This window comes from Paroedura picta, chromosome 14 (genome assembly GCF_049243985.1).
Source record: "Paroedura picta isolate Pp20150507F chromosome 14, Ppicta_v3.0, whole genome shotgun sequence".
Lineage (NCBI taxonomy): Eukaryota > Metazoa > Chordata > Lepidosauria > Squamata > Gekkonidae > Paroedura > Paroedura picta.
Genome location: NC_135382.1, coordinates 18776329 through 18799671, shown reverse-complemented (window position 1 = coordinate 18799671; position 23343 = coordinate 18776329). Strand labels below are relative to the sequence as shown.

General features: G+C 47.9%; 2 protein-coding genes across 4 annotated transcripts in view; both read left to right on the top strand.

Moving 5' to 3' along the window:
• LOC143824094 (potassium voltage-gated channel subfamily A member 1) overlaps positions 1-23343 on the top strand; it is a 148783-nt gene that overhangs the window by 89840 nt on the left and 35600 nt on the right. The window lies entirely within an intron of this gene.
• Positions 8407-11730, top strand: KCNA5 (potassium voltage-gated channel subfamily A member 5). Its single transcript, XM_077310972.1, has one exon. It carries the CDS (start codon positions 8704-8706, stop codon positions 10573-10575), a length of 1872 nt encoding a protein of 623 aa, XP_077167087.1. The 5' UTR covers positions 8407-8703; the 3' UTR covers positions 10576-11730.

The following is a 23343-nucleotide window of genomic DNA, read 5'->3' as shown; positions in this document are numbered from 1 at the left end:
TTAGGGATGTCAGTCTCCAGGTGGCATCTTGGAATCCCCTGGAATTACGGCTCATTTTCAGGCTAGAGATCAGTTCCCCTAGAGAAAAGGGATGCTTTGGAGGGTGGACTCTATTGCACTGGACCCCACTGAGATCCTTGTCCTCTCCAAATCTCCAGAAGTTTCCCAACCTGGATTTGGCAACCCTACTGGGGTTCCACAGGTTTGTGCAACGTTACTTTTGCAGATGCCATCTTGATCGGCATGGGGCTACCCGCTTTCCTCTTGGTGCCCCGAACAATGGTTTCTCTTCCTACTGCCTGCCCCGGACTTGGCAGATAGCCTGAGTTGATTTCTAGACCTCTATAAACGTAACCAGGAGGGGAGGAAAGGCTCTCGGCACCTGCAAGCTTGCCATGAAAATAGAACAGCCCGGCTCTATAGATAGAAGTGTGTGAATGGCCTGAATGCATTAATGAATTTTGTTCTGGATTAGGCCTGGCTAGAGAGAATGCTCCCTCTACAGATGTTTTGCCGTGATTTGTCAATGGCCCGGCACTTAATCCTTCCGAATAGAAAATAAAACAGCCTTTGCCGTGGGGTGGGTGGGGTCTCCCTCCGGCCCTCGGGCAGCTTACACGGAAATCGCCTCTCCTTTCTCCTTCCCAATCCCTTGCAGTGCAGGGTCAGGAGGATGCCGGATTAATTAGAGAGAGGACATGGATTCTCATTTGAACATTCCACTCATCTCCCTTCCCCTGGACTGTCAGGAGGCACGGCGTGCGGGAGACTCGAAGCTGTCGTTTCATTTCATGTCATTCGGGCTGAATGAAAATGGGCAGAGGGGGGGGGGCGACCCCTTGGAGCTTCCATCTCTACCTTTTAACTGTTCGGCTTCAGATAAAAATCCCCCCCCCCAGCCCAGCCCATAGGGCAGAGGTTTTCACACTGCGCGCCAGGGTGCCCTGCAAAACCCAGTTTGTCAAGCATTATGTAACTTCCCTTAGCAGAGGGCCTCACTGTTAACCCACAAGCCTTGTGGCAAGAAATGCTTCAGGAGGAGGTTAATGGGGGGAAGTAGTTCCCATTATTGCCATCCCCCCCCCTCCTTCCAAGCATGTACTTGTGGATTTTCAGATATATTTCTTGCAAGGATTGCTGTTGTGAGGATTTCTTGGGAAAGGGGTAGCTGTTCACAATGGAGAATATGTATGTATATATGTTTGTGTGTGTGTGTGTTTTGGGGGGGAGGTTAAATAACCTTTCCATGGAAAACAGTGGCTTGGGGTTTTTTTTAAAAAAGATGGGCATATCCTGCTTGATCTTGTGCGTTAGTTTTGAAACAGGGCTGTGAAATACATATTAATATCAACAATTGGCACAAATTCTATAGTAATAACCTCAAGGCATGGAGACAAGGGCCATTCCTACACATATTATTTGCCCTGGACACAAAGCATGTTTTTTTCTGCTTCCACACAGCATCCATTTGTGCATCTCTTAGGATTTCCCTGGCTTTTCCCAAACCTGCTTTGCTCTGAAGTTTCAGGAGATTGCAGTAAAACTGCTGCGTGGGTGGGGAAGTTTGGATTTTCTCAGTTCTGCCCACACATCAGCTGTCTCTGTCACTGTCACCGTCTTGGATGTTTCCTCCCACAACTTAAAAAAAAAAAAAAGGTTACTGAATATTATTCATTTATTATTTGTTAAATTTATAGGCTGCCTTTCCTGGCCGGCCAGCTCGCAGTGGCTAACAACAGTTTATAAACAATAAAATGCAATAATTAAACAATAAACATTAAAACAATTTCCATCGCATTCCCTGCCCACCCCACACGAAACCTGCCCCTCTCCCAGCTGCCATACATCCAGGGAAGATGTACCAATTTGGAACATCAATGTAATCTCATAACAATATTAATAATAATAATTTCTCTGAATTCCCAGAATTTTATTTTTCAAATGTAACTCTCTAGTCCCTTTTGTTGTGGAGCTATTCTACACAATCATGTCACTTCTGAAGTTTCTCAAAGCCTGAAGAATTTTTCAGCCATTTCTCAAAGGTCAAAACATTGTGAAAGGCTGACCTTGAACAGGGGTAGTCAACCTGTGGTCCTCCGGATGTCCATGGGCTACAATTCCCATGAGCCCCTGTCAGCGACATCCGGAGGACCACAGGTTGACTACCCCTGCCCTAGAAGATGGCCAAGAAACCTTTGATCTGCAGGAATTTCTCAGGAGATATGAAAGTAGGAAGCCCGAGAAGCTCTTGTAATACATTTAAACTGCCATCCTTTGCAGTGACTCTAGTTTAACCTCATGGAAATCAATAGCTGCCGTCCTAAGCAGGATAGTGTTCTTAGGCCTCTGCTACTTGGCTGGAGGACCTCTGTGTACGATTGATTGCACAGCGGCCTTGAGAAAGGAAGTCAAACCAGATTTGTGCAAAATTATGTGGAAGTCTATATTAGACTGTTTCCGCACCAAGAATTCAACGTGACTCACCACTCATGGTGGACGGGGCCAAATTCCTGCTCCCGCACGATGCCAGCGCCAGTCCTGGGCTGTCCTGAGCCTAGCGCGACTTTGCTGAACCCCTTCTTTGCCACAGGCCACATCAGGGCCTATGTCGGGCAGGGCCACATGTCTGCAGAAGAATCAGGCCATCCTGGCATTGCTTCTCCTGACCCACGCCCGAGTACCGCGTCTCGGAAGGAAAAAAGAAATTCTCCAGGCGGTTCTGCCAGGCAGTATGTAGGAGCCACCAGAGGCATTTTGTTTGTTTGTTTTAAGAACATAATAAAAGGCCCGCGATGCAGTGGAACCTCACTGCCCTGGCTGCTGTGTGGGAGCACACATCTGGGGCAGACGGGATGCAGCGGGTCAAATGCTCCCCCGTGTGGAGCCCGGAAGAGGTGGGTCCACCTGCCCCGAGCCAAAAACTGGGCGGCGGCGTAGCACAACTCAACGCCTCCTGTTCAGTAAAGGTCTTAGTGGCTTTCATCCATTTCTCACAAGCAGCCACCCAGTTTTTTCTTCGGCTCCTTTAGTTCTAAACCCCTTTGTTCCTTGCATGGAATCCAGAGGACAGCAGTGCTAAACCATGATCCTTTTCATTACCTTATTTCTTAGCACCTACTGGTCCATAGCTTCTGTGCAACTAGGAAGTCCCCTAGAACAGGGGAAGTCAACCTGTGGTCCTCCAGATGTTCATGGACTACAATTCCCATGAGCCCCTGCCAGCATTTGCTGGCAGGGGCTCATGGGAATTGTAGTTCATGAACATCTGGAGGACCAGGTTGCCTACCCCTGCCCTAGAATGAATCTCTCTCTCTCTCCCTCCCACTCCCTCTCTCTCTCTCTCTCTCTCTCACACGCACACACACACACATGCACGCACCATACACCAGAATCTCTAGTTTAGCCAACAGCAAACTCAACAATAAATAATCCTCATTGACTGAATGGGGTCACATGTTGCTCCTTAGTCATTGTGCACACCACCAATACCACGCTGGAACTGTGGGAATCAAATAATATCAAAAATGACTGTGCCGCTAGGAATTAATCACCAACGATAACCGTTTAGCATAATTATTTTTTTTTCTATTTAAGGAATACTTTATATCTTTGGGCAGATTTCGAATTCAGAGGAAACATATTGTGCTGAGTGGAAATTAGTTAATCCTTCCGAAATTGGGAATTATAGGCATGATGAACACACCAGAGAGAGTGGAATGTTACTGTGGCATGGCGCACTCTGCAACCAATGTTCCCTCTCATATTTTCCCCCCTGGACTGTGCGAAGCAATTCATACCCTAAACAGAATATAACTGCTGTTATTTTAAAATGGGCTATGGGTAGTGAAAAGCCCAGTGTGACTCCAGACTCCTGGTGAGCTGGGCTTCCTGAGTTGTTGTTGTTATTATTAATTATTACTATTGATGATAAGCCAGGCTTCCTGAGTGGTTATTATTAATTATTAATTTATTATTATTATTATCAATTATCAATTAATAATTGCACATTATTAAAACCAACCTGAGCCTCGGGGGAGAGCAGTACATAAATACAAATAAAACAAACAAATAAATTATTGATAATTTATTTATGCGGCTCAGGGCTGTGCACAACATACATTTACATCGATGAAACATGGATATTAAAATCTTAAAAACAATAAATCCATCACAGTATTAAAATCTCAGTATCTCAGTACCAAGCAGTTTTCCGGTGCAGCCTAGCAGAGGGCATTCTCCGTGGGGGATTGTCCTCGGTAGGTCCGTTTGATGCTAATGGCTCATACATGCCTTTGAGGGAATGCTGTCCCTGACTCTTCCTCAGTGCGGCCTCCGTGTTGCTGTGGAAGGTGCTGGTCTTGTTCTCGGATCCTTTTCTAACATGTCGGCCTCCCAAAGCTAGAGTTGCATAGGATGAGGAGGAGTGCATCATACCCCATTGCACCAGAAGAGGCTGCTTCTGTGGATTCCTACCCCACCCCGTTTTATTGATTTTAAACATTTGTATCCTTCCTATCCCTATTGTCCGAGGTAGCTTATATAACCTTAAAAGAAGAATCCTCAGAGTCAGGGGTAGTCAACCTGTGGTCCTCCAGTTGACCATGGACTACAATTCCCATGAGCCCCTGCCAGCATTTGCTGGCAGGGGCTCATGGGAATTGTAGTCCATGGACATCTGGAGGACTACAGGTTGACTACCCCTGCTCAAAGTGACTGAAGTAACTTTTTAAAAAAGCAGCCAGCCAGGAAGATGAAATGAAATAGGGGAAAAAAGATTAAAATCCTAGACACCCTCATTTTCTTTCAACTTCCCTCTATTTATTTTGCAAAAAGCTAAAGGTGTATGATGGCTGACAAACAGAGGTTGTTCCATAGCCTGGGGGGTTATTACAGGAAAGGCCGCGTTCCTTCCAGCCTGTTTTTGGCTCCCTACAGAATGAACCTCCCCCAATATCCTAGTTTAGTTGGGTGGCAGATCGCTTAAGATGTGTGGCGGTCTAAGCTAGGAAATATTGCACAGAATGGGGTGGACTGTATGTGTATCTGAATTTGATGACAATCATTTCAGTTCCTCCTAAGAGCTCAGCCATATCGACATCCTCGTAGATGGGTGTCCTAAACTGACCGCCGTGTGTAGACAGATAAACCATCTAGCTAGTGTGAAATCGGCTACAATCCAAGAAACTTTTGAAGGATCTTTAGAAAGACCTTCAAGGGTAAGATACAGAATAGTTAGCCTGGACCGCAGATGGAATTAATCTCTTAGTTCTAAAGAAAGGAAGTGGCAGCCAGGAAAGGACGGGGGCAATCTTGCCTGATACGAATTTTCTGTAACTCATTGTGATGAAGGCAGGAACGGTAGCAGTTGGCTACCCCATCTGCAGATACAGCTATGGAACAGCACGTAGGATGTGTGTGTGTGTGGGGGGGGGGGAATAAATATTATTCATTATTTATTTCATCTGAACATTTTTCTGAGGTGGATCTCATAGACTGTTTACGCACTGGGAACTTCAGTGCCCCAGCTCCCGTGCAAGAGTACATATCTGGGGCGGATGAGGTGCACCAGGCCAAATGTTCCCCCATGTGGGTGCAGGAAGAGGAGGGGCAACCTGCCATGACTAAAACTCCAGCCTGCAGCCTGGCATGAAACCTCCAATGCATAAACGGCCAAAGTGAATCAACAGTGCATCTAAACTTCACTGTAAAGAGTTTTTGCGATATACGGATGGGAGATCGGTGCCTCCCCACATTTTGGGGGGGGGGGAACACAGCCACATCCAGACAACTAGCACACCACGATGCACATGAATATATGTTGCCTTATACTGAAGCAGATCCCTAGTCCCTAAACAGTCTGGGACATCTGTATCTGCAGGACCACCTTTCCCAATACATCCCCCAAAAAACAGTTAGATCAAGCAATCAACATCTGCTCAGGATCTCTGGCCCCAAAGAAATCAAATTGATCTCAACCCAGCTTGGTGGAACACTCTACCTGTCTGAAAAGATCAGGATCCTGTAGGACCTTTGAGAGTTCCGCAGGGAACTGTAAGTTCCGCCAGGCCTATGGTTGAAGGGCCAGGTTACATCTGAATTTCTGCTGACCTCCCTCCCCATCTAAATCCACCAAACTTACTTTATTGTAATAGACTGATAGTTCATGGGCTAACAGGGCTATAATTTAGTGTACGTATTGAAATTTTATTTTTTAATGTTTTTGTAACTCTATTTCAAGTAGATTTCAGGCTAAGATGTTATGCTTTTAAATTCTACGGAATGTTGTATATTTTTATTGTTGTCACCCGCCTTGAGGCTGCAGGGAAGGGCAGGCAAAAGTATGATAATAAGAAATGAAGCCAGCATGATCTACCCAGACTTCCAGCAGCTCTCCAAGAGGCGTTTCACATCACATGCCCCTAGATCTCTTAATTGGAGACACCAGGGATTGAACTTGGGATCTTCTGTATGCCAAGCAGATGCTCTTCCACTGAGCCACAGCACAGATTAGAACCTTTGTGTTTCCGACCGTAATGACATCAGATCCAAGTTACAAGGTGCCCCAGACAAAGAAGAGATTGAGGCAAGGCTACCACCTGATACTGCATCAGTCTTTCAAACCACAACATGACCTAGCACAAATGTGGTCCATCTAGACTTCCATCTCTATCCATTTGAGAACTGTAAGGCAGGGTTGTGTCGCCTCCTCCTTCACAGAAAGGAGCAGCTTTCGTAAATCCACCCACCGGGCACAAGGCTGAACAGAGCTATGGTCAGCGGCTCCCAGCTTGCTTAATGGCTACTATGTCAGCCAAGCAAAGTGCGCTAAGGAAGGATTAAAAAGGAACCATTTTGTATGATGAATCACAAAACGCTGGGGCAGGAAAGAGCCTAAATGTCAACAAGGCATAGCTTCTCAGTCCCGAGACAGAAGTCTCTACGCCATCCATCCATCCAGAACTTGCTTTGCTGCAAGAAGAGCGTGGAAAGGACCCGAAAGAACGAAAAAGAATCAATCCACAGCAGAGGTAGTGAAAGATTTACAAGGCAGCTCTGTGCAGAGTAGTGTAAGCTTTTCTGCAAAGGAGACTGCTGTCAATATCCTAAAGTCTTGGTGGGGGATGAAAGGCTAGGCAGGAGTTTATTTTAATGAAAAACGCCCCCCCCTCCCTACTTAGTTATGGCTGAAATCAAAACCAGGTGATTGTTCTGAAAAGGAAACATTAATTTGTGCTAGCCATTCTTTGCATACATCCTGCCGCAAAATCCTGCCTGTCGGCCTCCATGTGTGCAAAATCCTTTTAACAAATAATCCATGAATAGAGCCACAGCACTGTAATCTTCTACAGCGCGTTCTCGCTCCGCTGCGTGTGTTTGGGTGGGGGCATGTGCGTCGCGGGGAAAAGCATGTTTGTGCGCACAGGAGGGAGGGAGGGAGGGAGGCAGACAGGAGAATATCCCTTCTTCTGCGGATGTAAGGTTCGGCTGGGTAGCCCAGCTCAGCAACCCAGAGGCCTCCGGGGCAGGGATGCGCCGGTGGAGGAGGTGACGCCGCCTAAGATTACAAAAGCTAGATGCATTTCAGGGATCTCAGGGGAAGTTAGGGGCACGTTCAATCAGGCGCTGAGAATGGCAGCCTCAAGTTTTGCAAGTGCCTGGCTGACATTTCCCACCAGCCAACGATGCACCTGGGGTCAGGAAACCTGGTTCGAAAGGCCAGGCATCCCCATCTTCCCCCTCAGCCCAACCAAAATCCCCCTCCTGTACAGCGGCCAGCTGGGGGCAAAGCAATCCTGCCCTCAAGGAGCTGCTGGAGCACCGTCCACACGGAGGGCTCCGAAGGGACCCCCGAAAGCTCACGGCGACCGCAAACGGCATCCCTGGATGTCCTATTTGGGGAAGGGGAGGAGGAAGGAGCGAGAGAGCGAGCCCCCCCTCCCTCCGCCCCGCCTGGCCGTGTCTCCCTGCGCGCTCCTCCTCGGCGCGGGGTCTTGGGCGAGCCCCTTGGCAAGGCGAGCGGCTTTCCCCTCTCCCGCCGCCGCCGCCGCCGCCTCCGTCTGGCCCGCCTCGGAAGGCCGCCTCCCAACAGGTGTGCGGGGCTCTGCCAAGGAGGGATGCCGGCCTGACGGCGTCCAGGAAAGCGGCGGGGAGGCCGGGCCGAGCGCTCTCCGCTCCGGGGCGGGGCGGGAAAGGTCTCGGGAAGCCCCCTCCCTGCGAACCGAGCCGGAGCATCTCCGCCTCCTCCGCCTCCTCCCCCGGGCGGCGGGTGGGCGGGCGCTCGCTCGCCTGGCTCGTCGCTCGCAGCGCCCGCACTTGCCCGGGCGGTGGAGGCGCGGCGCGGTGCGGCGCTGGGGAGGGACGGAGGGAGCCCGCCCGGGGGTCGAGAGCCGCCCGCCCGCCCGCCCGCCAGCCCCGCCGGGATCCTCGCTTGACGTCAGGCGCTGCGGCTTCCCCGGCCCGTGCCTGCGCGGCGTGCGCTCCGCGGGAGGAGCAAGAGGCAGGAGCGGCGGCGGCGGCGGCGGCGGCGGCTGGCGAGCTGGCTGGGGCGGGCGGGGAGCGCGGCATGCTGTCCGCCTCCCGGGGCCGCCGCCGTCGTCGTCGTCGTGGTCGCCGCTGCAGCTGCTGCCGCCGCCGCCGCTGCTTGTGCTGCCGCTGCTTGTGCTGCTGCTGCTGCTTCTGCGGCCGCCGCCGCCGCCTCGGCCCATGGAGCTGGCGCTGGTAACGCTGGAGAACGGAGGCGCCACGGCCATCGGCGGCGAGGCGGGCGGCGGGCGGGCGCCGCGGCGCAGGGGGGACCTGCTCCAGCTGCCCACCTCGGCCGCCTGGCTGAGCGAGTGCGGCGGCAAGGAGGGCTGCCCGCAGGCGGCGGCGGCGGCGGCCGAGCAGGGCGAGGCGGCGGCCGGCGGCAGCTCCTGCGCGCCGCTGCCGCGCGGCCTCCTCTTGCGGCCGCCTCCGCCGCCCCCGCCGCCGCCGCCGCCCGCGCCCGAGGAGGCGACGCTGGCGCCCGAGGAGGGCCACCACCGGCTGGGCATGGCCATGGCGCGGGGCCCCTCGTCGGCCGGCGGGCCCTCGTCGTCGTCGGCGGCCGACGAGGAGGACGAGAGCGGCGGCGGCGCCCTGCCCAGCCAGCAGCGCGTCCTCATCAACATCTCCGGCCTGCGCTTCGAGACCCAGCTGGGCACCCTCAACCAGTTCCCGGACACGCTGCTCGGCGACCCCCAGAAGCGCATGCGCTACTTCGACCCGCTGCGCAACGAGTACTTCTTCGACCGCAACCGGCCCAGCTTCGACGGCATCCTCTACTTCTACCAGTCCGGGGGCAAGCTGCGCCGCCCCGTCAACGTCTCCATCGACGTCTTCGCCGACGAGATCCGCTTCTACCAGCTGGGCGAGGAGGCCATGGAGCGCTTCCGCGAGGACGAGGGCTTCATCAAGGAGGAGGAGAAGCCCCTGCCCACCAACGAGTTCCAGCGCCAGGTCTGGCTCATCTTCGAGTACCCCGAGAGCTCCAGCTCTGCCCGGGGCATCGCCATCGTCTCCGTCCTGGTCATCCTCATCTCCATCATCACCTTCTGCCTGGAGACCTTGCCCGAGTTCCGCGACGAGAGGGAGCTCCACGTGCCCCTGCTCTCCCCGCTCAACGCCACCAATGGGGAGGCCGTTCCGCAGCCCCGGCAGGCCCCCAGCACCCTGACCGACCCCTTCTTCATCATCGAGACCACCTGCGTCATCTGGTTCACCTTCGAGCTGCTGGTGCGCTTCTTCGCCTGCCCCAGCAAGCCCGAGTTCTCCAGGAACATCATGAACATCATTGACATTGTGGCCATCATCCCTTACTTTATCACCCTGGGCACAGAGCTGGCACAAGAGCAGCAGAAGAAAGAGCAGCCCGGCAGCGCCGGCAACGGGGGTCAGCAGCAAGCCATGTCCTTGGCCATCCTCCGGGTCATCCGCCTGGTCAGGGTCTTCCGGATCTTCAAGCTCTCCCGGCATTCCAAGGGGCTGCAGATCCTGGGGCAGACTTTGAAAGCCAGCATGAGGGAACTGGGGCTCCTCATCTTCTTCCTCTTCATCGGGGTGATCCTCTTCTCCAGCGCCGTCTATTTTGCCGAGGCCGATGACCCCGAGTCACATTTCTCCAGCATCCCCGATGCCTTCTGGTGGGCTGTGGTCACCATGACTACCGTGGGCTACGGAGATATGAGGCCTGTCACAGTAGGGGGCAAGATTGTCGGCTCCTTGTGTGCCATCGCGGGTGTGCTCACCATTGCCCTTCCCGTACCTGTTATCGTGTCCAACTTTAACTACTTCTACCACCGAGAAACGGACCACGAAGAGCAGGCCATCCTCAAGGACGAACCCAGCAGTGCTCAAGGCAGCTCAGCTGGGGACTTGAAGAGACGCATGAGCAGAAACTCTTTGGACAAATCTGTGGTGCTCTTGGAGAACGTTGAAGGGGTCAACAACGGGACTGGATCAGTAGAGAAGGCCAACATTAAAGCTAAAAGCAGCGTAGATCTCAAAAAATCTCTCTATGCACTCTGTCTAGACACCAATAGGGAAACAGACTTATAGGACATTGGACACCCGGGGGGGGTGTGGGTCGCTGGAATAATCGGGAAGGGTTACCTAGCACTGCCAGTTAGTATTTTGGATTAGGATACGTTTTAAATAGGGTAGATGTTCTAAAGGAACCTGCAGGAAATGCAAGGGTTAAATATATATAGATAATATTCCATGATACATGGAGAGTGTCACCTGTTTATAAAAACAGGTAGGATTAAGGCAGCTTCACCTCCTGGAGGCTTTGATGCTCTTGACAAGTGCAATATGCTGCTGGGAGATATTTATTTTAGTAAAAAAACAAAAACAAAACCCAAGTGGTTTCTAAACAGCTCATTTGTAGCACAATCTACTTGTCCTCTCCTCTCCCCGCCCTCCCCCAGTAAATGAATTATTTGTTGGTACTGTAGATTCAACCTGAAATATTTCTATTTTCTATATGGATCCTATTTACAGAGAGAGAAAAAGCACTCCCCCTCCCCTAACCCCCCCCCCCCGGACATTCAGCTTTATGAAAGCTTTAGGGACTTTTAGCGAAGGAACACATTCCCCATTTTTTTTAAAAAAGTACCAAATCAGTTTTCTCCTGTGTGATGTGAATGTGACACTTTCAGCCTTCTAGCAGAATATCTTCTTGTTGTCAGAGTTGGGTTTTTGTTTTCTTGGTGAGCCTTAAATTATTAATAACACAGATCCGTTTCTTGATACATACCTTTAATACTGTTCTCCGATTTCTGACTGCCCAAGTCTTGTGCTTGTTATCCCAGGAAACAAAAATCTAGCTGCTTTAGGGAGTGGGGAGGGGTGAGGTTTTTAAAATAACTATTTCAAAGACTTTTTTTTTTTGTTAAGTGGAAACTGATTTACTGTTACTAGGTTTAGTCCAATTGCTCAGTGGATCAGAATCACTGGGGATAAGCACAGCGTGTGAACAAATACATCCAGGCAGTGTTTTGGGTGTGTACCCCAAGCAGTCCCGTTTCTTGTCCTCTCTGCTAGATGTCTTGCCATGTTTAGCAGCAGTGTTTCCACAATCGAGGGCAAAGGGATCTAACACAGCAGGCAGTGTGGCTTCAGCGACTCCCATGCGGCTTAAATTTTGTGCTGGGCGGGTGAATGAAGGAGGATCCATCCCAAGGACCTGTTTTATTTAGAGGCTTGTTTTTTTTTTTTAAATTAGGATGGGTTTGTTTATTTTGGGGGCGTGTGTGTAGATGCTCGTGAACGACTTATCTTCATCAAAGTTTGTGCTGCATTACATCGGCTAGGATATCAAAGCGAGCGGAGCAATCAGCTGGACTTGAAAAAAGAAAAGAAAACAGGTCCGTCTCCACCGTTCTGTTGTAGTTGCTGCTGCTGCGGACCAAGTTCTCTGGGGTCCTTGCGATTGTTTTCTCCTCTCTGCTTTTTGGCGAGCTCCTGATGCATCATGAGTGGAGGCCTCACTCCTTTCTTCCATACACCGTGACACAAGTTGTGCCTGAGGACCGGCAGTCAAGGTTAGTTTCTCCCTAATGCCACGTTGTTCTCAATACGTTCATGTGCATGAGTTTGGATTTTAGCAATGCATCCAGGCGGAAGGGAGGCAGGCTCTCGCTCTATTTGTGTGGAAAATTTCGGTCTGGAAAATGCAAGGGTTCGTCTTTCTTTAAGCTGCTGCTGATAATTTATGATCTGGTCTGCTGTGGTGTTCTGGGTAGGTCTGTCCCTCCAGTCTGAGGGCTCACGCATGTAGTTGGCGGATTCAAGCCCAGCTTTTCATGGATTGTACCACTTTCTGCTGCAGGTGGAGCATCGTCTGGATGAATAAACATCCTGAAAGGCAGAAAATAGCTTGGCAGGGAAAAGATTAATGGACCCTTCCCTTCTAATATCCTGGTTTTCCATGATTGGTGATGTCGCATGGGGAGAATTCACATATGCAAACTCCCCATCTTCAGCCAAAGTGGTCCAGTCTGGGGAAATAATACCGCTGGTTATATAAAATGACCCTCAGTTATAGACTGTGCCACACACCTTCCCCATGCTTCAAAGTTGCACATGAAATGGGCCAGTTTCTGCCAGTAAGTTTGTCCCAATTATCATGTCTCCACATCCTTTACTAGTCTGCGCATCTCCATGTACCAGTGTTAAAGTTGTTTGTGCCCTACAAGAACTAGGTTTTTTTCAACGCTTCCCTGCCTGATTGCTTAGAAGTAATTTTTTATGCATCCTTTACACTAAGCCTGTAATACTTTGCAAGGCCCTGTCTGGCCTCCTGATTTGTCCTCAGAAAGAATATGGGTTTGCTTCAAACAGTGTGACATTAACCATTTCACATGACCATGTCCCAGCAGTAAAGGGGACCATTGCATGCATGTGTCCACTCTAGTTATTGTTTTGCTGCTGCATAAAGAGTGGGCATTTTCTGTTACGAAAGAATATTCATCTAGGTCAGTGTTTTCCAGCCTGTGGGTCCCAGCCCACAAGTGGGTTGTGATGCCTGTAAAAATGGGTCCCAGGCTTTTGCAGTACTGTTGATTTGTGGCTCACCATGAAAAGCTTGGGACTCCCTGATCTAGGCAAAGACGGGAGGAGGAAATGTCCCAGGACTCTCATAAGCATCTTACAAAAAGCCGTTTCATGGTATTTGTGTCTGAGAGAGTGTTGACCGTGAAAGGGTGCTTAATTCTAGGCTTCACAATGCAAACCTAAGAACTGTTTTCTGGGGCTAAGACCCATTTAATATACGTGAGTAGGATTTTGAATAGACCTGCTTAGAGTGGCACTGTTAGAATTACAAAGCATCCTACTGTTGTGTTTGATGCATTTTTTTGTTTAGAATGTTTAAGGAGATAGGGTTGGATCCAACCAGCTTGTTGGGTGGTGAAAAAGGAAAATGTTGCATTGGCAAAGCTGTGTGGGACAGGGGCTGTAATGAGGTGGGCAGCTGGGAGGAATTGGGTGGGAAAAATTGCTTGGATCCAACCCATTGTTTGCAATTTAGGTGTTAAGCACAGGAACTGATTATGCCTCGCTCCTTTCATTGAGATGGGTGGTGGGAATCCCAATCTGGTTAGACCAGAATGCACATTAACGTCAAAGGACTTGGCCAGGCTTGTTACTGAGCATTAGAATTAATAAAGCAAACTTAATTAATAAGGCAGACAAGGTTTTTCTAGCAATAACAATATCTTTGTGATTTTGATTTGTTCATCCTTTGCATTTGCAAGAGACACTTTGGCCATCTTCTGCTGGGGTCAAATTAAGGTTTGCCAACCAGAGGTTGAGGAATACCTGGGATTTTTATCGTGGAGCCTTAGGAAGGTGGGATTTGTAGAGAAGAAGAAGAGTTTCTTTTTATAGCATGCAAATGAAAGCTCACCTTGAATAAATCTTTGTTGGTCTTAAAGGTGCTATTGGACTCAAATTTTGTTGTGCTACTTCAGACCAACATGGCTACCCACTTGAATATATTGGATCTCTTTCACTGTTTCCACTTTAATCCCATTAAGTCAGGCTCAACCCCATCTTGGGGGTAGGGATAGGGATGAAACCCCTCAAATAGGACCCAGGAATCCTCTGGATTTACGGCTCATCTCTAGACCAAAGAAATCAGTTCCCCTTGGAGAACATAAATATTTTGGAGGTTAGACTCTATGGCATTGTACCCCACTGAGGTTCGTGCTCTCTCCAGGAGATCTCCAACCTGGATCTGGCCACCCTACCCCACCCCGATCCCTGACCAGTTGCCAGGGAGCCTTAGGTAGGGATCAGCTACCTGCAACAACAGCCCTGCTACAGCTTCCTGAGGTTTGTGCCCGGAAAATGTAGGCCTTTGTGAAGATCTGTCACAAGATCTGGTTGCAATGGAAAGGCGGCCGTGTTGCATGTGAAGAAATGAGCAGTGACTCTTGGAAACTCATACCCTGCCACAATTTTTGGTTGTCCTTAAGGTGCTACTGGATTCTTGCTCTTTTCTATAGAGCCCTACAGGCTGTTCCTCAAGCCTTAGGGCAGCCTTTCTCAAGTTGTTTATGGTTGAGAAACCCCTGAAACATGCTTCAAGCTTCAAGACACCCCAGAAGGGTGCAGTTGGGAAGCATAGCTGTGTAAATGCCTATCCCGGGCTCCTTCCCTTCCCAGTCCCTGCAGGCCCACCATTGGGCCTTTTGGGAAGGGTGGGCAGGTTGACATGATCATATACGGCAGTGGCCCCCAACCTTTTTATCACCGGGGACTGGTCAACACTTCACAATTTTACTGAGGCCCGGAGTAGTCAAAAGGGGGTAGTCTTTTGCCAAGGGATGTCGCTGCTGCTTGAGTCCCTGCTCCACTTGCTTTCCCGCTGTCCGCTGGGGGACGGTGCTTGCAGCAGCTGTGCAGTGCCATGCCGAGGGGGAGCCCCAGCCATGGTGGCTGCCAGAGAGCACCAAAGGTGAGCTGGCGGCAGAGTGGCAGGGCAGCCCCCCAGGCAGCAGCCAGGAAGGAGGACAAGGAGGAGTTGCGGACCGGTACCAACTGATCTGCGGACCGGCACCGGTCTCCGGACTGGGGGTTGGGGACCACTGATATACGGTCATATTACCCATCAAATGTTTAACAATTTTAAAATATATATTAAAAATTAATAGACTCCTACCCATTCAGGAAACCCTTTCCAGAGCTGGCAAGAAACCCCAGGGTTTCATGAAAGCCTTAGGCCTAGGACCATGACACTTGAAGGGTACAAGTGGTATAGGTAAAGATCAAAAGCCATACATATTGTTATATACTTTGAGGGCGGTCATGACCCCCAAATGCATAGGAGGGTTTTAAGGAGTCAAGCCTATTGATTCATGCAAGGTGAAAAAAACATTTTTTGAGAGAGAAATTAGCCTTGTTTATCTGCTTCCTTTGGACATGTGTTCTTTCTTTCTTTGCATGTCATCTTACTTGGTACCGAGAATTCCTTTAAAACTGGAATTGGTCGTAAGTAAATCTTTTTATGCATGGAGTTGCTAACCTCCAGGTGGGGGCTGGCAATCATCTGGGATTACATCTAATGGAGATCAGTTCCTCTGGGGAAAATGGCTGCTTTGGAGGGTGGAGTCTATGTCATTATACCTTGCTGAAGCCCCTCCCCTTTCCAAAACCGAAGTCTTCAGGTATTTCCCTGAAACAGGAGTTTGCAGCTGTGATGGTTGCCACTCTACATACTTTGCTTCTCAGAGGTAAATCAGTGAAATGATGTTTGCTCACAGACTGAGCTAGCCTTGTACCATTGTTCCTTAGTTATAAAAATGAGGTTCACTATTCCACCCTGTCACTATTACATCTTTTTGGCTTTACTCAACCATGGGACATTAAGCTATAGAGTTCTTTCTCCTTTTGTCAGAATGTCACCAAGGGTTTTTTTTTTCTTTCTTAACAAACCAATAAAATACTTTATTTTAGAAAGAGGGAAATGGTAGCTGGATTGAGGAATCAAGTTTTTCATAGAGATTGGTTATTTACAGTTTTGGGTTCTTAGTTACAGGCTTTTTAAATATTCATGGGCTTTTCTTTCAGATGTCGATATAACTTTTTAGATTGTGATGTTTCATTACTGTATTTGCCCCCCAAACACATCTGTGTTTCATTATTATTATTATTATTATTATTATTATTATTATTATTATTATTATTATTATTTTAGTTCCACTGAATTTTCCTGGCTCCTAGAAAGTGGGCAGCACTTTCTCCCTTCCTAGATGAAGCTGTATCCCACTGCATACTGAGCATTCTGAAGCATTTTCTGACACACATACATCTGATCTGAAGAAATAAACACCCCAGATTTCCCTTTTCTAGCTAGGCAGGGATCCTCCTCTCCCTAGAAGAATTCTCCTTCTAATTTGGCCTGATTTGGGAGTTAATGCTCCAAATTCCCACTGCCAGATATCTTCCTTAGTTGTCCAGACATTGTGTAGATTAACTGTCAGTAGTAAACTCAGTTCTCTAGCTAGAGATAATCCTCAGAGTGGATTCTAAGCTACGGTTCTATCAGAATCAGGCTCAAATCAGACTGCCTCTCTCTCAGCACACAAGCTAGAATATATTAACTTCCTCTCAGCTGTTGCTGACAGTCAGAGCACTTGGAGCAGTCTCTTGCTCAAGCTCTCTCTGCCTAGTGAGGATTTTGAACCCTTCACTCACTGTTACAGTTACATCAGCACTTGGAACCTAATTTTCAAAGTGCTGTTTTTCACAGCATCTGTACGTACAACTATAAATCCAGAATTTGGCTACCTTTGATATGTGACATTTTGAAAAAATAAAGGAAATTTCTTCTTTTAGCAAGGTGGATATTCTTTTCCTTTATAATTGGGATTGAAAAATACTTGTTTATTTCAGAACAAAGAGCCTCTTGTGGCGCAGAGTGGTAAGGTAGCCGTCTGAAAGCTTTGCCCATGAGGCTGGGAGTTCAATCCCAGTAGCCGGCTCAAGGTTAACTCAGCCTTCCATCCTTCCGAGGTCGGTAAAATGAGTACCCAGCTTGCTGGGGGGTAAACGGTAATGACTGGGGAAGGCACTGGCAAACCACCCCGTATTGAGTCTGCCATGAAAACGCTGGAGGGTGTCACCCCAAGGGTCAGACATGACTCTGTGCTTGCACAGGGGATACCTTTACCTTTACCTATTTCAGAACAAACTACTGCTTGCAATGTTGAACATAGATTTGATACTTCCATGAACAGAGTTGTAATGGAGCTTATAAAGTACACTGATGGTCTTTAACTACAAGGCGATTGTTGATGGGCTTGGCTATGTTGGATCTCACTGATGAGGGGGCACAGGAGCAAGGGTAAGATTTCCCAAGAGCCAGATTGGTGTAGTGGTTAGGAGTGCAGACTTCTAATCTGGCGAGCCGGGTTTGATTCCCCGCTCCCCCACATGCAACCAGCTGGATGACCTTGGGCTCGCCACAGCACTGATAAAGCTGTTCTGACTGAGCAGTAATATCAGGGCTCTCCCAGCCTCACCTCCCTCACAAGGGGTCTGTTGTGGGGAGAGGAAAGGGAAGGACATTGGAAGCCGCTTTTATCCATCTATCCATCTATCCATCTATCCATCCATCCATCCATCCATCCATCCGGCAATTTTTTTAACAGTATGTGCCTTCCATGTCTAATATAGTCCACCCAGCTGCCATGTACTGTGGCCCAACTAACTTTCAGGGATATAAGAAGAGCTCTGATGGATCTGACTAGTGTGATCCATCTCGTCCAGCAATCTGTCTCGCGTAGTTCCTCTGGAGGTCCAACAACAAGGCATAAACAAGGTGGCCAAACTGTGGCTTTCCAGATGTCCACTGACTACATTGTCCATGGACTACAAATGCTGCAGGCAGGGGCACATGGGAATTGTAGTCCATGGCCATCTGGAGAGCCATAGCTTGGCCGCCGCTGGTCTAGGCAATGCCACCTGACACAGCTGGTGGACTGGAACGGGTGACTTGTCCTGCAGGCCTGGAGTAGCTGAAAGATTCTGGCAAATATAATTTCAGCAAAATGGTTTGTGTGTGTAGAATAACACTTCTGTGTTTTCAAGGCAGTCTTCTAAATAACTCGTACCCTGCGGCAAGTCAGAGCATACTCCAAGAGGCTGGAGGATAGGGATTTTTAAAAAAATGTTGTGTGTTTTTCTATGCTATGAAATACCAACACAGGTCTGGAAGGAGGTAGGCTAACCTGTTTTTGACAGGTCAGTGGCTTTAATTGCAAGACTGCAGTTAAGGGCATCATGGAGTGGACTGAGGCAGGAACTTCTGTAGAGGCAGGATGCAGTGGTTTTGAGCCCTACGTATTCTGGGGGTAAGAATAGAAGATGGTGCTTGGCAGAGGCAGCATGGCTCTATTGGGCTTTCCAGCTTGTGCACTCAAACTGCTGAAAATGGGGTGCTATCCTGACATCGTAATAATCATAAAAGACGCCAAGACCATTTTATTTAACATTTGGTAGTCAGGCTTTTGTCCTTGTTTTGCCATGTTCGGTTCAAGCTCATTGTTGCTGAGCGACCCAGAGCAACGTCACGTTTCATTTCCATATTGCAATCGCCACTCACATCAATTTGTGATCCAAGAAAGTGAATTCTTGAGTGCATTCGATTTCTTCACCATCAATTGTTATTGTGACCTATCTGTTGTTGTTGTTGTTGTTGTTTTTCTTTGCAGTGGTCGGTATTTTTGTCTTTTTAGTGTTGACGAAAAGGCCAAATTTCTTACTTACTTCATTGACCTTTTTAACCAGCTGTTCTAGGCCTTCTTTAGTTTCTGACAAGATATTAGTGTCATCAGCATACAGAAAAATATTTGTATTCCTTCCTCCAATATTCCAATGTTTGATTATTTGAGTTCAGTCTTCTCTCTCATAATGATCTCTGCATACAAGTTCAATAGTAAGGGGGAAAGAATACAATATAAATTGCATTCTAACCCAGTATCACTTTTTGACCTGCCTGGAGTCCAGGGGGGGGGGGGGAGGGAGGGAGAGAGAGAGAGAGAGAGAGAGAGAGAGAGAGGGAGAGAGAGGGAGAGAGAGAGAGGCAGCAGCATTGAAGGCAATCCATGCTGAAATATTGCTGCCCATGGCAGTCAGTGAAATGACAGAAGAAGTCTTTAGGGGATTTTCACTATGTGCCTAGCATGGTGGCTCACTCTTTACAAGATTTCCTTGTCACCAAGGGACTACATTTAATTCTTCCTATGAAATGTATGTTAATTCGGTTTTAAAGGAGTATGCTCTCAGCTCAGACATCATTTGGATTAATCGGAATCTGGTCCATCAGCAAAGGATGCTACACATTTGAGATGCTCTTGGAGGCTTTATTGGCATAGAGCAGGGGGGACCAAACTGTGGATCTCCAGATGTCTGTGGACTACAGTTATAGTTCGTGAACATCTGGAGAGCCACATTCTGGGCACCCCTGGAACAGAGATGCACTTTATGGAGGCATACATTCATTCAGGGTTGCAGAGTTAGCCCAGTACAAGCCTCTAGGTTTAAAAAAAGCACTGATGGTTTTAGTAGTTACTGAACTTCAGGGGAAAAGCCAAATTCCAAGGAATAGCTAAGATATAGAATTGTAAGCATTTGATTATAAGACCTGGCTGGGAATCTATTCTGTATCCACCGTTTGCAGAAGTAGTCGGTGTCACTGACAGTTTGTTTGGTTGGAGAAAGTCGCATGCAACATGATGCACAGAACTCCGTGCACCTTAGCAGTCAAATCTTTTCGGCAACACAGATTGCTTGTGCCGTAGTTTCTCTAGATAACCTGGACTCCAAGTCCTTTTGTGAGAAAATGTATGGAAGTTTGCCATTTGTAGAAGTTGGCACACTGTTACAAACATGAGGATCTTCAATTAACCAGAAAAACAAACTCTTGATTTGAAGCAAAAGATTTGATTTATTGAGTAATAAAACACTCTCATCAAAACATTGTGGAAACTGAAGCAAAATAAAACCCTGGCCCTGCTCCCCCCCCACCTCCATTGGGAATCCAGAGAATGCGGGGAACATCAAACAGGCAAAACACCCAGATAAGGGGATTGATTCAGGGCTCCGAAGAACGAAAGGAGAGGAAGAAAGAAGGAGATGAATCAGGAAGGACAGGGAGGGATGGAATGCAGGAAGGAGCATCTGGGCACTGAAGAAAACAAAAGGCACTAAAACATGGCAAAGAAAACAGGCTAACGTCAACCCCTACAGCAGGGGTAGTCAAACTGCGGCCCTCCAGATGTCCATGGAATACAATTCCCAGGAGCCCCTGCCAGCGAATGCAGTTTGACTACCCCTGCCCTACAGGGTTGACATTACATACCTAGCTACATAAGCGTCACTAAATAATGGCAGAAACAAGAGCTGTCCAGTGTTATCATTTACATGTGTCATCTCAGATCCAGTGCTGGACTGGACAAGTGAATGGTTTGTGGGTTGAAGACTATGGATGGGTAATTACAGAAAACAGACTTAACATCCTGGAACAACAGAAATGACACCAGCATCTCCACATCTCCTCAACGCCTTCAGGTGCGGATGTCAGAACAATCTTAAGAGTGCTTGATGCAGTTGTCAAAAACGTAGCGTTCAGCAGCAGGCCAATATTGCTGTGGCGTCGGCTGAATTGATTCACCAGCACGCTCTCAAAGGGATCTCACTGATGAAACGCAGTATTTTCTCTCTGACTTCGGTTGAATTGCCTTATGTTTCGCCTTGATTGAGGTTTGCATTTTGCAAGTACAATGTTGTGTATTCGATGACCAACGCTCTAAAAAGGTTGCACGTGTATAACTTTTTAAGCTGAAGAATCTGTTTGCATATAGGAAAAAGAAACGCTGTTTAATTTTCTTAATGAAAAGGCTTCAAGATGATTGTTATTTTCTCATATGTGCACTTTTTTTTATATAAAGGTTATGTATAACAGGGATCTTCCTAACGGATAATAGTATATTTGAACATATTATTTGTCACCTCTCTTATTGACTTGCATTACTTATTTACTTTATTTTTTATAGTGCCAAGCAACTTATGAGGATGATAATTAATAATTCATAATAATTTTATAGCCCGCCGTTCCCGGTTGGCTCAGGGTAGGAAACAACTTGTCTTGCTCCCCTCTCCTCCATTCTATCCTCACAACAATCTTGTGAGGTAAGGTTGTCTAGGAGAATGGGACTGGCCCAAGTTAATAGCACAATAACATATTCTTTGTCAGTGGGCACAGAACAAGAAGTAACAGATGTGTTTTGTTAACACACGTGGTGTTTGTCAGAGTTCAGTGTTTTGTCACGTTCGAAGGGTAGCCATCTTTAAAATTGCCATTTTTTAAATATTTTCCTATATTCCTGGATTTTGGTATGTTCAGTGGAGGGTCTTATATTGTACTTTTATATGCTATTAAAGGCTTGTTGTTGAGTGGAGGGTGCCTGCTGCATCTCTGCTCTGGCCCTTTCTCTTTCTTATTAGTCTCTGTCATGTGTCTTCCTCAATTAAGGTTGTATACCAAAAGAGATATATGGCAGGATTGCCTGCTCTCACATCTGAAACAAAAGAAGATACAATTCTGAGTAATTTTAGAGAGACTAGAGCAGGGGTAGTCAAACTGCGGCCCTCCAGATGTCCATGGACTACAATTCCCAGGAGCCCCTGCCAGCAAATGCTGGCAGGGGCTTCTGGGAATTGTAGTCCATGGACATCTGGAGGGCCGCAGTTTGACTACCCCTGGACTAGAGCTATGTGTCATAAAGCCCCCCTGATTTACTAATTCTGTAGTTGGTTCTTGATTGAGTATTTTTAAAGTAAAGATTTGTAATTTGCAGAGCTAGCTCTCTACCACTGTGGGTACATTAGCCAGCTATTCCTGGGAGGTTAGAGATAAATGTTTACTTTAAAAAGTAATTTATACTGTTTTCCCTGCTGTATTTTCTTTCCTAAGAAAAGCAGAGTGGTGCATACCAAATTCAAACTGCGTGAGGAGGCTGCTGGAAGGCTGGAAGTTTGTCTTCTCTAAAATTTCATCTACCGGCCTGAGATTTCATAAATTATCTAAATTCCAGAGAGATCGCCATGTTAGTCTGTTACAACCAAAGCGACAGTGAGGTTTGTGGCACATTAAAGACTTTCATGTTTATTGTGACAGTAGGTTTTGAGAGACTTTATCACGCTGGGAATTTGCCCAGCCTCACCTCTCACCTGGTGGTGGGGCAGACTCCCGGTTCTGCATGACATAGCTGGGGCCGTCCCAGGCCAGGCCCAACTCAGACCCTTGTTTGCCCCGCAGCAAGTTAACGCAGATAATTCCATGTTCCCTTTCTTGCCCCAGGTGCCAATGGGGCCTATGTCGGGCCTAGGACGTTGGAGCCATCTGGAGCATTTTTGTTTTGTTTTAAGAATAGGGTATTGCATTGAAATGCAAAACCTGCCCTCACCACCCCACATCACAGCCAAACTTTGCTGCCCTGACTGCTTCATCTGAATGCACAAATCTAGGATGGACCGGTTGCAGCAGGGAAAATGCTTCACCGTCTGGACCCATAAAGAGGTAGGGCAACTGGCCCTGGCCAAAACGCCCGGTGTGGCAATGCTGGTGTGCAGTGGGTCTCTGTCTGCTTCATCAGGTACATGGTACATTTGTGACTTTATATATATATAGGGACCAAGCCCTATGAAGATAGGTTGAGGGACTTGGGAATGTTCAGCCTGGAGAAAAGGAGGTTGAGAGGGGACATGATAGCCCTCTTTAAGTATTTGAAAGGTTGTCACTTGGAGGAGGGCAGGATGCTGTTCCCATTGGCTGCAGAGGAAAGGATACGCAGTAATGGGTTTAAAGTACAAGTACAACGATATAGGCTAGATATCAGGAAAACATTTTTCACAGTCAGAATAGTTCAGCAGTGGAATAGGCTGCCTAAGGAAGTGGTGAGCTCCCCCTCACTGGCAGTCTTCAAGCAAAGGTTGGATAAACACTTTTCTTGGATGCTTTAGGATGCTTAGGGCTGATCCTGTGTTGAGCAGGGGGTTGGACTAGATGGCCTGAATGGCCCCTTCCAACTCTATGATTCTATGATTCCCTTGAACATGATGTTGCCCTTGTTAACTCCACCAATCCAGGTAACAGACTCAGACTCAGAAAACCTTTATTGGCATCCATCCATCCAGGTAACACATTTTATAAGACGGAAACTTTTGTGGGTGTAAGCCCCCTTGAAAAATCTGGGAGTTAGTTCTGAGTTGAAGTGCTTAGGAGTCCTGTGGGCCACCATCTGTGGGCTGCATTTT

Coding starts and splice junctions, on each gene's coding strand:
- KCNA5 (XM_077310972.1), top strand. CDS start 8,704: ATGGAGCTGGCGCTGGTAACGCTGGAGAACGGAGGCGCCACGGCCATC.